The following is a 15,750-nucleotide window of genomic DNA, read 5'->3' as shown; positions in this document are numbered from 1 at the left end:
GATAATCCTCTCCATCTAAGCTACAACAAGAGAGAGATTAGGTTAGTCAGTATAGCCTGATTTTCGCTAAGCCAACCCAACCTAGTGTGCATTCAGCCCAAAAGAAAACTCACTCTAATTTGTCAGAATTAGTGCAGCCAAAAGTCTTACCAAGAAGGGTCATGCTTTATATTTGTCTCCTTACATGGAAAAGTACCAAAATCTTTTGTAACTCTTTTTGGCTTACAAGGAGTACCTTTCAACCTCAGTTGTAATATACATGAAGCTTATCTTCGGAAAGCTTAAAAGTTTTTTTTTTTAGCTTAAAAGTTCTCGGTACAACGTTATTCTGGTCATTCATAGGCTACATTTGATGGGCGGTTCCCGAGTTCACCAGTTTTCCATAAAATTAGAATCAGTTAATTTCGATTCGGTTCTAGAGATGAAACCGCCTATCTGGACCACTCGGGCCGGACCGATTATTATTTTAGTTTTTTAAGGCTAGCGCTTTTTCCACCCATTGTTTGGCTTCTGACACGCCTCTACTATCTTGAATTGACCAAATTACTCTTTGTGGATCCATTCTTGCGTTAAGATTATTTCTTACCTTTCTTTCTTCTTTTTTCTTGGTTTCTAATTTACTAAAAGACAAATCTACGATGCTCAACTCAAACAACAAAGATTAAGATCAAATATGGAGCTTTACTCTTAATTTAAGATTATTTCTAACAATTTTTTCTTCTTTTTTGGTTTTCTTTTTTTTCTCCAATTTGGGACAAAAAATGTTCAAAAAATAGTTTATATGACAAATAACTAACAAGTTATTGTTTAATGGGTTGTACAGCTCTTTTTTTTTTTTAACTAGGAAACTATGAATCAATAAAAATGAAAAGAATCGTGAACCAGTTTTAACGAATCCATTCAGTTTAATTATAACTTTAATATGTATGATTACATTATCATCACTGCATAATTTTTAAAGGATATTTTCAAAGAATTAAAGAATATGACAAAGTTAACTACATTCAAAATCCTAAAATCCATTATCATCACGCAGATTCAAAAGAAAATGCTCCTTAAAACATTATATGGAATATTATCTTCGCCTCGATCGCTTCGAATAATTAACTGCTGACATATTGCATTATAATAAGGCAATCCATTCAAACCATTTATAGAAATACATATCCTTGTCGATCCTAAATACATGCAAAAAAAAAAAATTAGGTGAAAAAAGCGCGAGCCCTTTTTTTAAATTTCTTACAAATAAATAAGTAAAAATACCGAAAAATAAAAACTAAAACCTTCACGCTTCGCTCTTCCCACATATCTTTGTCGCCTTCAAAAAGCCCTAATCGCGCCTCGCCCCGAGTCGCGCTGCTGCTTCACACATCTTCTCGCTCGCTCTGTTTTCCGGCCGAGCAATCGCATCGAGGTAAGCATCGCCGTGCTCTGTTTTCTTTTCCCTTGCCGTTCTTCGTCTTCGAACCGGTCGCTGTCCATCTGTTCGTCGAAATGCCTGAACGAAATTGCCTTTTTGCATTCATCCACATATGCCTCGAGGGTCATCTCTCGGTGGTTCCGCAGAGGGTTTTCCCACAAGGGGGCTCTGTCTTTTCTTTTTTTTTGTATCAATGGATTGTTGAGGAGGTGGGATTGTAGTGTCGAGCGTAGATCGATGGGATGGAGCCGATGAACGTCTGTTCCCTTTGTATTCGGATGGGTTCTTTGGGATGGTTTTCTCTGTTTCGTGATTTCCTCAGGCGGCTACGTAACGGAGCTCTCTTTTGGTTTTTGTTTAGCATAGTTCTCGTGTTGCTTTCCCAAAATGAGGCTGTTAAAGAATGCGTTCAACTCACAAAGGGAATTATGGCTGATCATGAATTTACCATGTTGTCGCCACCGGTTCCATTTACCCACCCGGGAACCGGATTGGTCGGTCCGCTCCGGTTCCGTTCCTCGACATGATGGTCCGGTTGGGAACCGGACAGTCCGGGAACTGATCACCCCTAGCCCACACCGATCTCCGCCAGCATTTCGTGCGGAGCAATTTTTCTTTCTTTGATTTTTCTGCTGCTTTCTGCTGCCATTCATGCGGCTATTTCTGCGCTGCTTGTTGTGTCTGCCGGCGAAAGCTTTCGTCTTTTCGTTCTTTAGAAAGATATCACTGTATGCTGCGATTTCTGGGCTATTCGAGAATTTCTGATTCCCAGCATCGGAGATTATTATTGCCGGGTATCTGTGTATGACGCGCAATCTTTTTTCCCCTTATTTTTCCATTCTTCCGAGTGTACTCTCTGACAAGATCACTTGGATATGGGCGTAATTTGGCTGATTTCCGATGTAAGTTACTGGAAATCAACCATTGTGCAACTTGGGAGGGCTGGAATATGTTAATTTATGTTTACCCTTCATTAATTTGTGCCTGGTCTAGCTTAGTTCCTTTTTTCTGCTTTTGTTTGGTCAAATTAAATTGCAGAATGAGTTAATTTGATTGCTTGCATTTCTTTAGACGGATGTGTAGTCCGTCGAGTGTTGTCTTTGTGCTAATCTGATTAGCTTCTTCTGATAGGTTGATGTTTATTTGCCGGAATTTACTGGTTGTTAGATATTAAAATGCAATGCGTGTGTCAAATTAGGTGAAAATTTTGAACTTTTATAATTTTTCGTGATTGCGTGTTTGTGCAGTCCTAGGTTTGTGAAATCGTGGATTCATGTGGCATTGGATATGCATAGTAATGGATTTGTGTTGGTTTTGCCTTTTCAATTAAAATGCTCATGCATGGACTTATAGATGTGTGCTGTTGTGGCTGTCATTTGGTTATTTGTCTACTCGTAAAGAATGTGTAGTGTGTAGATGGTGTGGTGACCTGACCTTACTCAAGAGCTGAGAGTCACGTTGAATCCAATCATTTTTCTTAATGTGCTCTCAACAGCCGTTTCTTAAAGACAGAGCTCTCTCTCTACTTTGAGTTGCATTGCTTCCAAGCAGAAAGCGTTCTCACTTTCCTCCATGGCCAACAATCCCTCACAGCTCCTCCCGTCAGGTCTGTAGGATGTTTTAATTCATGTCTGTTTTGTTTTCCTTAATTTCCTGGGATTCGCGGAAATATTGGGAGGCATTTCCACTTATGTTCATCTTGCGCTAATGAAATATGCAGAGTTGATTGACCGGTGTATAGGTTCGAAAATATGGGTTATAATGAAAGGAGACAAGGAGCTTGTTGGTACTCTTAGGGGCTTCGATGTGTACGTCAACATGGTCCTTGAGGATGTCACTGAGTAGTATGTATCTCTCTCTCTCAAATTTAGTTGTGCCTCAAGACTCTTCTCGTATTACTTTGGGGTGAAGGGAAGCCATTCTATGTTCTTGACATCAATTTATTATCTGAAGGGGCAAATGACCTCAATTTAAATGTTAATCATTGGAAGTTGTCAAATCCGTGGTTTATGAGGCCTCTCTGTCCTCAATATGATCTATGCTTCTAACTGAGAATCGATACCTGCACAAGCATCTGCAATATGGCCTTGCTCAACATCCAACACCTCCCTTCTTTTTCTCCCTCACTCCTCTTTTTATTGAGCTTCTAGGTGTAAATTGTGGAAGCTTCATGCGACCGTAAGATTCTGTTTTCATTCTTGCATACAGTGAGATCACTGCTGAAGGACGAAGGATAACAAAGCTTGATCAGATTTTGCTTAATGGAAACAACATAGCTATCGTAAGAAACTTCTTCCTTCTGCTGATAATGATATGGCTATATGTTTTAAGCCCTTGCATCGATAAGGGCACGGTCTTGCTTAAAGTTTTGGTGATCTATCAACTAGTAAGCAATTGCCTTAACGAAACAGAAACAATCAGCCACTCAGAGAGATTCCTTCCAATACGTAGACTGAAAATGCTTAGACGATGTTTTGACGAAATATTACTGGTCTTAATTTTGTGGTAAAAAAGTGATCATCGCCTATTCTTTACAAGAATCTGGTCCTTTGTCTCAATCAACCTTGTGTCTTACCTCTTGATAATTACATTACCGAAAAGCTAGAATTCTACTTTCGAGTGCCTTAATCACTTAAGTGATGATGCCTTCCTTTTTGTCTTGATGCAGTTGGTCCCCGGTGGCTCCCCGGATCTGGAATGAGTTGGATTCATCCTCTAATCCAATAGTAGATTATGTAGTTATTTTTAGTTGTTAGAAGTCTCATCAGCAACATCGTTTGATTTTATAACCCTCTTTTTTTGGGTTTATGAATGTGCAACCTTAGTTGATTGAGCTCTAATTAGATTGAGCTCATGTATGAATGTCTGATGCAAATAGGTCAACGCATGGTGCATGATCACATCATCTTATTATTCAATATCTATGTCTTGCTGAACTTGAGGGTGTGACAGATGTTATGCTTGGTGCAAGTTGTTTCTAGGTTTCATCTTCAAGTACATTGTCATTGAAGAACCTGTCTTGGCTTGTTTTAGTGCAACGAATGGGAACCCTATGGTTGTAGAGTATTTTCATCCAGAATGTGCTATCTTCTTGGTGGCCTGCTATCTGACTACCCTTTCTGTGTTATAGTACATTCTCAATCTAAATGCAGAAGTGTGTTCCCAACTTCCTCTTTGGAAAAGATCAAAGAATTGCACTTATGTACTTGTTGCTCCTGCTCGTAAAGCTTCTACTTCATTATGCAGTATGGTTCTGGTACCGACACATCAGGCCTAAGATGTGCACTTTACTGCCTACAGCTAGACGAATAATGGACGTATTTTGCTTTAAGTGATCTCAGTTTTCCACCCAAGTAGCTGTATTTGCTGCCTGTTACGAAAAGATCCATGCCCAAAGCAAACTCACTTGTTTTGACCTTGATTGGTTTCGTTGCTTGTGTTTTTAAATGGTTGGCTATTTGGGTGGAGTGCTGTTTCTTGTTTTTGCGGTAGCGGCATTCTTTATTCTTGAGGTCGGGAGAAGGGTATTGTGATGTCTTTATTCTTTAGGTCTTAGAAGCAGTTATGACTTGGTAATTGGAAGATTAATGTGTGATTAGTCATAACAGGGGGGTCATGATTTTCCCTGGATATGATAGAAACTCGCCAAGAGGTCATTGCTATGTTAGTTAGGTATCTCCTTAGTTAATTTGATTGTGGAGACCAAATGGAAGAAGAATTGAGTATGCTAGGGCTGAGGGGAAGAAGAATTAACTAATTCAATCAGGAGTGACCTCAGGCTATGGTGATCAGTTTCTCGTTCGCAGAGTGAGTCTACACAAAATGCAGTTTGATTTGACAAATAAAATGCATAGATTGCATCAATCCTGCAAAATTTATCATGACATATTCCCCTGAATAGTGAAGAACTGGTTACTTTGCTCAGTATCTTGTTCTTCTTGTTCTTTGTAACTCAAGCAATTGTTTAGGTCAAGAACGTGACGCCTTTAGGTGATTCAGACTTTACACTTGAAGAACCAGGACTTACAGAAAATTTTCTGTCGTGGCATTGGTTAATGACCGATCTTGACTGGGCTGATATGCAGACTTTACTTGATGTGCTTAAGCTGATGAATGGTATAATTTGATTATATCTTATCACCTCACAAATGGGTAAAGGAAAAGTCACGTGAAAAAGGGTTTTGAATGCATAATTTGATTATGTAATTTGATTATATCATATAACTATTCTTTCACATTCACATTGATTTAGAGTTCTCTTTTTATGTGACCAATGTATGATAGATGCTACCGATCATTGGGATGGCCCATTTCTGGGGCAAGAATGGAAGTTTGCTTGAGAGAGGAGAAATAGGAAGGTCCCTACAATCACTTAATGTTAAAAGGTCATCCTCTTAATGTGGAAAGAGTTGGATCATATTTAGAGTGACATTATGGACTTCCCTTTGCTTCTTAATCGCACTTAACCCCCAGTCTTGTGACAAAACCGGCCCTTATCGCTTTAGTCGATCATGTAAAGTTAACATCTCTCTAATCTGCGACAATTTAGTAGGATGTTTCACGTCGAATGAGTAGCACCAGCGAGCACACTTGTAGATAACATGCCATTATCACGTCTAATCTATTGAGGGTTTTGGGTTTAGACGGAAAGAGTCGGAAAACCTCCGAGATCGACGTCCAAGACTGCGTTAGGATCGCGCAAGTATGACCAAGTCATTTCGCGGGTCATAATTGCGATTTAGAATCGGAAAATCGAGTGGTAATCCACCTTATTAGCCATTGAACAGCTGGAGTCCTGCGATCACGTCCCAATCCTGAATCTTTGTGAGCCACTGAATCCAAACGAAGGGTCTGGGGAATCAGAAAAAACGTATATACGCCTCGTTTGGTTCACCTATGAATTAAAACTGCCGAAGGAATATTAGTATATATATAAAAAGGATAAGTAAGATGATTCTTATTCCAGTCTAAATTGTGATGTATCGGTTCACAACATCATCTTTCCTAACCATACATTTATGTAAGAGGCTTCCTCTCATTTTGATTCCATTGATAACAATTAGTGTAGCCTCTAGTGCCCGTGTCAAACCTACAAGTAGGGGTGTCAATGGGTCGGGTTTTCATGATACCCGACCCGACCCGAAACAATGCATATGTTTACTTGGCCCGACCCGAAACAAGACCCGAACATGATATAGCTGCGCGATCGGGTCGGGTCGGGTCGAGTTCGTGTTTTAGATTTTTGCTTGACCACCTACATCTTCTCTTAAGAAGGAAACAGAACATCCCATAAACAGAACTTAGGTTGTTTTGTTCGCCTGTTCAAACAAAGAAGTACAGAAGTAGATGATGACGGCACGAGAAATTCCTATTTACACAAGTTAACAACCCATTTTAACACCAGCTTTGAATCGGAATGAAACAAAAAGAGAGAAGTTGCATGAGGCTAGATCAATAATGTTTAAACAAAGTTAAAGGGCTAGTCAAGATCATGTACTCTCGCATCTACCCATGCCCAATAGAGAAAAAATGACAAACAAGTGATCTCGAGGGAAAATGTCTCTAATGTCTAATCAAATAACTATGCAAACATTTCATTTGAATTCAATTGGACGTTTAACACTAGCCGGATGCCAGCATTCTGTTGATAGTCGTAGTGATCCAAAGAGAAACCAAAGCAACTCCACCAAAAGTGAATCAAATCTACTCCAAAGCAAACCAAACCAAAGCAACTCCACCAAGGCAACTCCACCAAAGCATAAATATTCCACAATTATGTTTTCTGACCTGACTCAAAATTTTCTTGTTCTTCTAAGTCATCCTCAATTGAAAGTGAAAGTGGCAAGGATTGTAGCCAATCTTAAGCACATATAAGACCCTCCACCATTCTTGGGGTCAAGGAGCTACGAAAGACATCGAGTACACGACCTCCCGTGCTGAATGCGGCCTCTGATGCTACAGTCGATACGGGTACGACCAAAATATCTCGAGCAATGGAAGAGAGGATAGGATAGGATATCTCGAAGAATTAACTTTCCACCAAGTTAAGATATCAAAGTCGGGGCTATAATGTTCACATCCTTCCTCCAAATATTTATCCAATTCAGATTTTTCTTCCAAAATTTGTTGTCCCGTTTTGTTAAGATACTTTGCAGTCATAAAGTTCGCACCAACCACGGGAGACTTTGACACATTTACTGTCCTTGTACCATTTAATCTCAAGTTGCCTTGGGGGTATTTACCAGTGCGGTATTGCTCGTACAATGATGTTAGCGATGATGTTACTTTATCATGTAAAATTTCTGCTAGCTTGCTCTCATAAACATCATTAATCAACCATTTCACATATTCCCACTTATGTCGAGAGTCAAGTATGCAAGTAATGAACAAATTAAGATTGATGTTGTTCACGTTGCCATAATACTTACTGAATTTGGTCTTCATTCTTTTAGCCATTTTCTGCAAACTTTTATCCTCATTCTCACAATATTCATTAATCATCCTAAAAAGCCCATAGACATCCTTTGCCAAATCATTACTAGTGACATAAAAAGAACCTGAAACTTTTGAAGTCGTATCAAAGAACAACTTCAGGAAAGGAAGAAGGTGACGGGCATAATCCCAATCATCACTAGTAAGCAACCCTTTCGCCTTGGACAGTTCTTCAACAAATTTGCTATCTTGAATTTCCAATATGCAAAAAGCTTTTTGAAACTTCAAAGCCGCCTGCAACATCATATATGTCGAAGTAGGGTTCTAGAGAGCGAACTGAACATGGGACTTATAGACTGACACACAACGGCGAGTACAATCACAATCTCAAGGTACACGTTCGATTCGACTGACCTCTCTCTTCTTCCTTCGCTCCCTCCCTCGCAGATTCACCTTCATTGAACAGAGAACTTTTGGTCACAAACCCATGAGAATATTTCTGGAACACTGCAGAACCCTACTTCGCCAACTTGGTGATGCCAGCCGCAATCAGGGTGGCGCCGACGGCGAAGACGCCGATCGTCGCCACCATTTGCCTGCGCGTCGCACTACTCGATCGCTAGTTGCAGATCCGGAGCTCTAGAAGAAGATGATAGGGTTTGGGGCGGGCTTGCAGCAAGAAGAACAAATGGCTCTTGTTTGTTTTGGGTGGGCTTGTTTCGGGCGGGCTCGGGTAGATCCAAAACAAGCTTAAGCCTTGTTTGTACTGTTACCCAAACAAGTTAAGGCCAACCCAACCTAATACGAAAATTCCCTATTTGGATCGGATCGGTTCGGGTTGGTTTGGGTCGGGTCATGTTTGAGCGGGTATTTTTGACACCCCTAGTAGCCACATTTGACAATCTACATAAGTTAAAGAGGACCAAAAATTAAGAATTCCATAAGTTTTCAAATGCCATCGCCGAAAAAAAGGGCCCTGCCGGCCGGGGAGAAGACAATGACAGAAGCGCGAGCACCGCAGAGGTGGCAGGGCTTGGAGACCTTCTTGAAGAGGCCCTTGCGCCGCCGTCGTTGTCTCCTCCCTGCTGGCAGGTGGCGATTCTGGAGCTGGATTTGGTTGTATCATAAATTTTAGCCGATCAAGAGATGGATTCCGTTTTTGAGAGTTTTTAAGCTCGTCGCCGGAGAACTCGGCCATCAGCGGTGGAAGCTCGGGAGAGGAGTCAATGCTCTGCGATCCTGAGGGCTATGGATAAAATCCCGACCACTTTCTTCCGCTTGAAGATTTGGATGTTCCTCCGTGGTGTAAATGCGAAATGCGTGTGATTTTTCTTGTTAAACTGCATGGTACAGAATACACTTGGCGGGTCGTGTTCAAATTCGTCTCTTTTCGGATGAGAAGAGCATCATTCAGTCAGTTGCTTCGTGGGTGAAGTTTGGGGATAGGGGAGATTCATGATTTCAGTGGTACGTCTCTTTTGCTAGCTTGTGAAAGAGACGAGCTTCGATTTAGACCTGTCTTATTATGGCGATGAATTGACCGTCTCGGGTGATGAATGGCAATGCAGACAGTGAATGCGAAGCTTTCCAACTGTCTGCGGAGTGTTATTGCTCATGAGATCGGATAGTTTATGGAACTAATTAATATGTTCATTGATGACTTCTGTGGACAGAGAAACTTAGAAATTAGTTTTGGAGATAGTGGTTTTAAAGCTGTACTTGCGACTGTGATGCACGTCTCAAGAGAACATTGAGCAAGATTGTTCTGCGTCTACTTCATATCGTAGCAGGAAAAACGTGAAATTTCTGAAGGAACACAATTAAAAGCAGTGATGCGGTAGTGTTGTTATGTTTGCAACTCCTCTCTTATCTTTCTCAATGGACTTTGGTATAGACAAAAAACTGGCAGAATCTTGTTTGCTTCTGTAAGCATCTTAATGACTGAAGATCATCAGATACTTTACCATGCCATTGGTTGCTCGTTTTGCTATTAAAGGGTCCGTCTTTCAAGGATCAACCAAGTTCCATCATTGAAGGTATCGTATTGAAAGGAAGATGGCGGGGCTTGCATGTTGCAGATGATTCAAGGTATCATTGAAAGGTATCGGAGTCGGAGAAGCGGGCTTGGGAGAGTTCGCTAGAAGCTCAGGCTATCAGAGAAGCTCTTAGTCCTTAGAGAAATCATGATGCAGAAGCAACAAGGAATTCATGGTGCCGCCATTGTTGAGTTTGTCTCCGGTATGATTTTTTCTCGAACACTTCCATTCAACGAGGATAGAACTTTCTGCAAACCATGCTCCTGATGGAGAAGTTTGATAACATTCAGAACAAATAGGTCTAGGTGGTCGAGCAATTTTTGCTTTTTACTCCTTTTATTTAGTGTGTAATCCATGTATTTCATGAAACATTTTGGCGATAGGTCTTAATGATTCTGGCTGAATAGACTCGTGCATTATCATTGATCAGCCTTTCTGGCTTGCAAAGCTTCATTTTGACCCATGCGGTTCCCCATTTTGTGGCCAAGTCATTTCGCGGGTGGCAAAATTCGATTATCCTCTATTCTTATTCCAGTCTAAATTGTGATGTATCGGTTCACAACATCATCTTTACATTTATGTAGGAGGCTTCCTCTCATATTGATCCCATTGGTAACAATTGGTGAAGCCTCTGGTGCCAGGGTCAAACCTACAAGGACCAGTGGGATAGATGTTCCATTCACAATAGTGACATCTTCTCTCGTCCCTCTTTTGTACATATATATCGAACGAGTAAAATTCGCCCGGCCATGAAAAGCTGCAGAAAAACAACGTCCTCCAGAAGAAATCGGTTCCGAAATGGAAAACCCAGTATGACGATGGCGGTATCTCTTGGATTCCGAGATCGTCGTCCTTGGATTTGCAATGAACTGTCAGATTGGTTCTAGCCGGCAACTCGTTCCAGATGAAAACACGTGTCTCGGCCCAAACATCTCCTGCACAACTAGCCAGCAGCAAACAATAGATAAACACGAGCTTAGCTGATGAATTCATCATTTGAGGGATATCTTTGCTCCAATTTCAACATCATTCAGCTAATTAAGGCTGAAGAATAGAGGATATCGAATTTTGCCTGCTCGCCATAACCGTATAACCTTTTAATGTGGCATGAGAATTCTCAAATTACATTTTCCTTTTCTACATTGTTGGGATAAGAATTTCCATATAAGATCGGCTACAAATCAAGTGTAATGTCTCGTTCTTTATTGCCCTTTTGGTTTTTCTTCATTTTCAGTCTCCACGGTCGCCACAACCCTCCCTGAAGCTCTCATCGTCCTCCTTCATTTGCCTTCTTGAGCAACTTAAAATGGCAAAACTACAACCACTGGGTTTGCCCCAGTGGCCACCCTTCCTATTTGGGAAGGGGGAGATGGGGAGTTCAAATCCCCACCTTTTCAGAGGGGCTAGGGGTGGGAACGTGTAGTTTCAGATGTGGATTTTGACTCCCGCGCCCTGCATAGGCAAGGCAAAAGTTTGAGAGTGAGTTGAGAGTTAGAGTAGGACAGACAAAAAAAAAATGGCAAAACTACCGAAAGCGATTGCGACAGATTGTCCCATTCACCTTCCGCAACATCCGCGCATTGAAAACTTTTGGGAATTTCTAATTATCGGCACTCTTTAACCTACGTAGATTGTTTCGACCAAAAAAAAAAAACTCATGTAGATTGTCAAATGTGGCTACCAAAAGAACAAGAAGGAAAAAAAAATTACAGCAAATTCTCCAATATCCCAAGTGTTTCCCTATGAAAAACCCCATCTTTTCTCCAAAATCCTGTATTTTTTCAATGTGCTATGTTAGGCATCATATAGTAAAACAACATGTAGACAACACCACCTAAATTTCTAAATATAATCTAAAAATAAAATCGATATTGACGAACGTAAAATGAATTAACGACCTCGATTGAAATAAAAAAGAATTAAATCATAAGTATCATTCCCGTTACAATTGAACTACTAAATCGACATCACATAGCCATATGCATAGCTTATGTGCTATATTTTCCCTCCAACCATAACTAGTGGCAGTTGGGGGAAACTCCTTCCTAGCATTCTTTTAATTGATGCATAATAAGTTGCGGACATCACTCGCATGCAAAATTAATGGAATATAAATGTAGGTGGTGGCCGTGGTTGTTACTCACCAACCGGAAGGGTAGTGACGGAAATTTCGGAAAACACGATCCAATAATAATCCCATTTTAGCGAAAACATTATCAGAGATTATTGCCCGAACACGATTAACTCGCATTTACCTTTTCGACATAATACGAAAGCGAAATCACGGTAGTCGGACCAATCACAGGATTTGAATTGTATGTTTTAAAACCAAACGGGATTTTGGCGCATAGAAGAATAATATAACTATTTAGAATGCTCCGAATATGTCTACGAGCTCGATAAATCTCGACTGCCGGATCCTTTGACCCCACAATCCAAAGGATGAGATCCGTCGAGGAAGCAAATGAAGCAAATGAAATCGAGGCGACCGTGAACTCCGACCAATATGATCTCTACTTGCTCAAGGTGGGAATGGTTTGTGCATAACCAAAGGATAGACGTTTTACACATGCTTGGTGCGTGTTGAAGTCCTAAGATAAGCATTTGATCGGGCAAGTTTCTAGCTTAATTTGGACTAGCAGTGAAATCACGGGCTCATATGAGAAATGCAGAAGAGAAACACTGTACAGGTTCAATCAGCGGGTGATGCGACGGACCGTATAAATCACGGTGCAAAAATTGCACGGAATTTCTGATGAGACCGAGAATAAGTACCACAGGTTCTCGAAATGTGATTGACTTTAATTTAGTAGACCTTTGAGACGGTGTTTAGTCGAAAAACCGTCGCAAGCCTTTGACCCCTTGACCTAACCGCTATGCTCATCACATTGACGAGCCTGCTCGAGGGCCATGATATGATTGCTAGGTCCTTTGCGTCCTCGGAATCGTGCCAACACGAGTCTGACCGCTCGACATAACCATTTTTCAGTTCATCGACATGGTCCGAGGACAACCAGCCATCGGATATCACCTGATCAAAACCGAGTTTTTTCATAGAACTTCGTTATTATTGATCAAAGAGAAAAAAAGCACATGAAAGCTATACTGGGTTTTCTGCAGTAAGCCAAAGAGAATGTGAAGTACATTTGGATGATGATGTGGGAACTACCTACATAAAGAACGATGCCAATAGAACATATAAATTCCAGAGCCCGCATACAGGAAAATCCCACTCGCTGAGCGGGAAATAAGACAGAAATCGCATCAGCACATTTCAGGATGTTCCAAATTCATTCCAGGACAGAGACAGCCGAGGTGCGGATGCTGTCTGGCGTAATTTTAAGTTTCATGTTCCTGCAGACAAAGTTCAAGCATCAAGTTTACAATCTCCGTGTTTAGAAGTTCACATCCTCATCTCACACTCACGAAGCTCACAGTATCAGCATGTATAGTCGTCCAAGTTTAAATACTCTTTGCCGACATATAAAGGCAACAAGATTAAACATAATCAAATAGAACTAATGTTTGATCGTCCCGTCAATCATCCCTCAGCCATGTTAACGAGAAAGCCACAAAATGGGCGAATGTAAGGGTCAATATATGCTTGCGAACCAGAAAGGCTGACCACTGGTAATACATAAAGTCTAATAGCCAAAATTATTGAAACCTATGGCCGAAATGTTGCATGAATAACATGGTTTACACACTAACTAAAAGGAGTTAACCAAAATTGCTCGACCACTTAGACCTATTTGTTCTGAATGTCATCAGACTTTTTCATCAAGAACATCATTTGAAGAAAGGTCTAGTGACGTGCAATGAGAGCAGTCAGGAAAGAAAAAATCATACCAGGAATAACTCAACAATGGCAGCACTATGATTTCTTTTTTGCTTCTGCATCATGATTTCTCCAAGGATTAAGAGCTTCTCTGACAGCCTGAGCTTCAGGCGAATTCTCCCAAGCCCGCTTCTCCGACTCCAATACAGTCACTTTATCATCTGCAACATACAAGCACCATAATCTCGCTTTTAATATTATATTTTCAATGATCGAACTTGGCTGATCCCTTGCTAGAAAGACCTTTTGGTAGCAAATAAGCTACCAATGGCATGGGAAAGAACCTGATAATCTTCGTCATGAATATGCTAATGAGAGTATAGGTAATTACGAAGGCAAGGCAAGCAAACAACATTCTCCCAATCTTTTGTCTATACCAAAGTCCATTTAGAAAGATGCAAGTGAGGAAAGCTCATCTGTCTTCAATGGGATCACAAAGGAATTGCAATTATAACAGGGCTACAAATCACTGGATCTTATTGTGTCCCTTCAGAAATTTTACCTCTTTCCATATACCCAGAAAGATATGAAATAGATGCAGAACAATCCGCTCAATATTTTCTTGAGACGTGCATCACTTTTGTAAGTTCAATTTTTAAATCACTATCTCCAAAACTATTTTCCATAAGTTTCTCCCACAGATGTCATCGATGAACAGATAATTAGCTGCACAAACTATATGTTTACCACAGACACCGGAAGGCTTTGCATTCATTGGCATTGCCATTCATCACCCGAGACAACATTTTTCACATTAGGCTTTTCATGTAGAACAGCGAGAACGTTCAGTTCATCGCGACAGTCTAAATCAAAGTCCTCCTCTTTCACAAGCTAGCAAAAGAGACATACCACTGAAATCATGAATTTCCATCCTATTCTCAACTTCACCCACAAAGCTACTGACCAAATGACGCTTTTCTCATCCAAAAAGAGACGAATTTGAACACGACCCATCACCGGAAAATCTGCACCTTAGTGGTGCCTAAAACTAGCAACTTCAGAGTTATTTCGCACCAATTTTTAGCTATGACCTAAACCCAACAAAGAAGTGGAAACGTTGAAACAAAAAATTGCAGGAACAGGCAAAGAAATGGAGGGTTCTCACACAGAAACCGGTCTTGATCATGAACAACTCCATGGAGCCTCCGACGAGAGCCGAGAAGACCGCAATCTTCACGTACCAATCCAGAAACTTCACCGCCATATCGAAGCTGCTCTAGCGTTCGCGCAGTCCGCTGAAAGGTGGAAAAACAAAGGAAAAGGCGGACAAGTAAAAGGACAAAAACTAGGTAAAGTCGTGTGGAGAGGAGATCACTTAGGGCCCATCATGGCGCACTCTGTTCATCGGCCAACACAGCCCCACCATTTCCACTAACGAAAGCTTCTTTAGCTGTTGGGTCCAAGGAACTTGGGCCTTTGGCCATTTAGTGCAGCTCGTTGCGTCTTCAATATGCAATCTTTTCTCTTCTTTGTTGTTGCGTCAGCGAGGGCTGATGCTTATTACAGAGTCTAGGATGAGCACAAGAACATCATCCCCTGTGGTTCTCCTACATGTCGTACCGTGGATGACTAGGAAATCAAACCTTCTAAGAGAGAGACTGATTTGGCAAAAGCTTGTCACGGCATGCATAAGCTCTTCTAGGAGTATATTTCCGCTCGGCAATGACATTCGGTGCTCGATCTGATCTACATTTAGGACGGAGATTCAAGCTCGACGATCCCCGGAACTGCTCGAGTTTCAGCAAAATCCGATGAACACTTCTTAGCGACTAGCAAGCAGAGTCTGAGTCTATCTTGAAGATGATAGCTTATCAGCCCATTGAGCCTCTGATCAATCAGGCAACACCCTCCTGCTTGGAAGTGGAGATTCTTGAGAACTTAGTCAAATCGAGAAGCTCTTGGCAAGATCAAATGCCTGGGGACTCAATTCAACTCCATGATCAGCTAATCTTGTCTAGCAAAATCTTGCCCACCTAATATCCACCGGTCACACTTACCCTTTTCGTTTATTCCTTTTTGCAGTG

The 15,750-nt window shown here is 41.0% G+C and overlaps 1 protein-coding gene and 1 non-coding gene across 4 annotated transcripts; one reads left to right on the top strand and one right to left on the bottom strand.

Moving 5' to 3' along the window:
• Positions 1–1,270: 1,270 nt before the first annotated feature.
• Positions 1,271–4,486, top strand: LOC115685072 (sm-like protein LSM5). Of its 3 annotated transcripts, XM_056310795.1 has the most exons (6): positions 1,298–1,416; positions 2,302–2,322; positions 2,916–3,026; positions 3,141–3,264; positions 3,629–3,701; positions 4,089–4,486. In XM_056310795.1, the coding sequence occupies exons 3-6, from the start codon at positions 2,993–2,995 to the stop codon at positions 4,119–4,121; spliced, it is 264 nt and encodes an 87-aa protein (XP_056166770.1). In that variant the 5' UTR covers positions 1,298–1,416; positions 2,302–2,322; positions 2,916–2,992; the 3' UTR covers positions 4,122–4,486. The 3 variants fall into 3 exon arrangements, with proteins under 3 accessions (XP_030465932.1, XP_056166770.1, XP_056166775.1); XM_030610072.2 differs by lacking the exon at positions 2,302–2,322 and having other exon boundaries at positions 1,271–1,414; XM_056310800.1 differs by lacking the exons at positions 1,298–1,416; positions 2,302–2,322 and having other exon boundaries at positions 2,891–3,026.
• A 9,250-nt stretch (positions 4,487–13,736) lies between these two features.
• Positions 13,737–15,359, bottom strand: LOC115685077 (uncharacterized). The gene is made up of 2 exons (XR_008816547.1): positions 14,832–15,359; positions 13,737–13,887 (listed from the first exon to the last, which is right to left on the bottom strand). It is a non-coding gene; the product is annotated as an uncharacterized LOC115685077 (transcript).
• Between the last annotated feature and the right edge of the window lie 391 nt (positions 15,360–15,750).

This window comes from Syzygium oleosum, unplaced genomic scaffold (assembly GCF_021117445.2).
Source record: "Syzygium oleosum isolate NSW1041296 unplaced genomic scaffold, Sole_v2.1 Sole_v2.01, whole genome shotgun sequence".
In the NCBI taxonomy this organism is placed as follows: domain Eukaryota; kingdom Viridiplantae; phylum Streptophyta; class Magnoliopsida; order Myrtales; family Myrtaceae; genus Syzygium; species Syzygium oleosum.
This window is presented reverse-complemented; position numbering and strand designations above follow the sequence as displayed.

What these genes read in the sequence shown, in the direction of transcription:
- LOC115685072 (XM_030610072.2), top strand. Translation starts at nt 2,993, where the DNA reads ATGGCCAACAATCCCTCACAGCTCCTCCCGTCAG. An exon ending in CTTGAGGATGTCACTGAGTA is followed by an intron (nt 3,265 to 3,628) that starts GTATGTATCTCT and finishes TCTTGCATACAG; the next exon opens with TGAGATCACTGCTGAAGGAC. An exon ending in ATGGAAACAACATAGCTATC is followed by an intron (nt 3,702 to 4,088) that starts GTAAGAAACTTC and finishes GTCTTGATGCAG; the next exon opens with TTGGTCCCCGGTGGCTCCCC.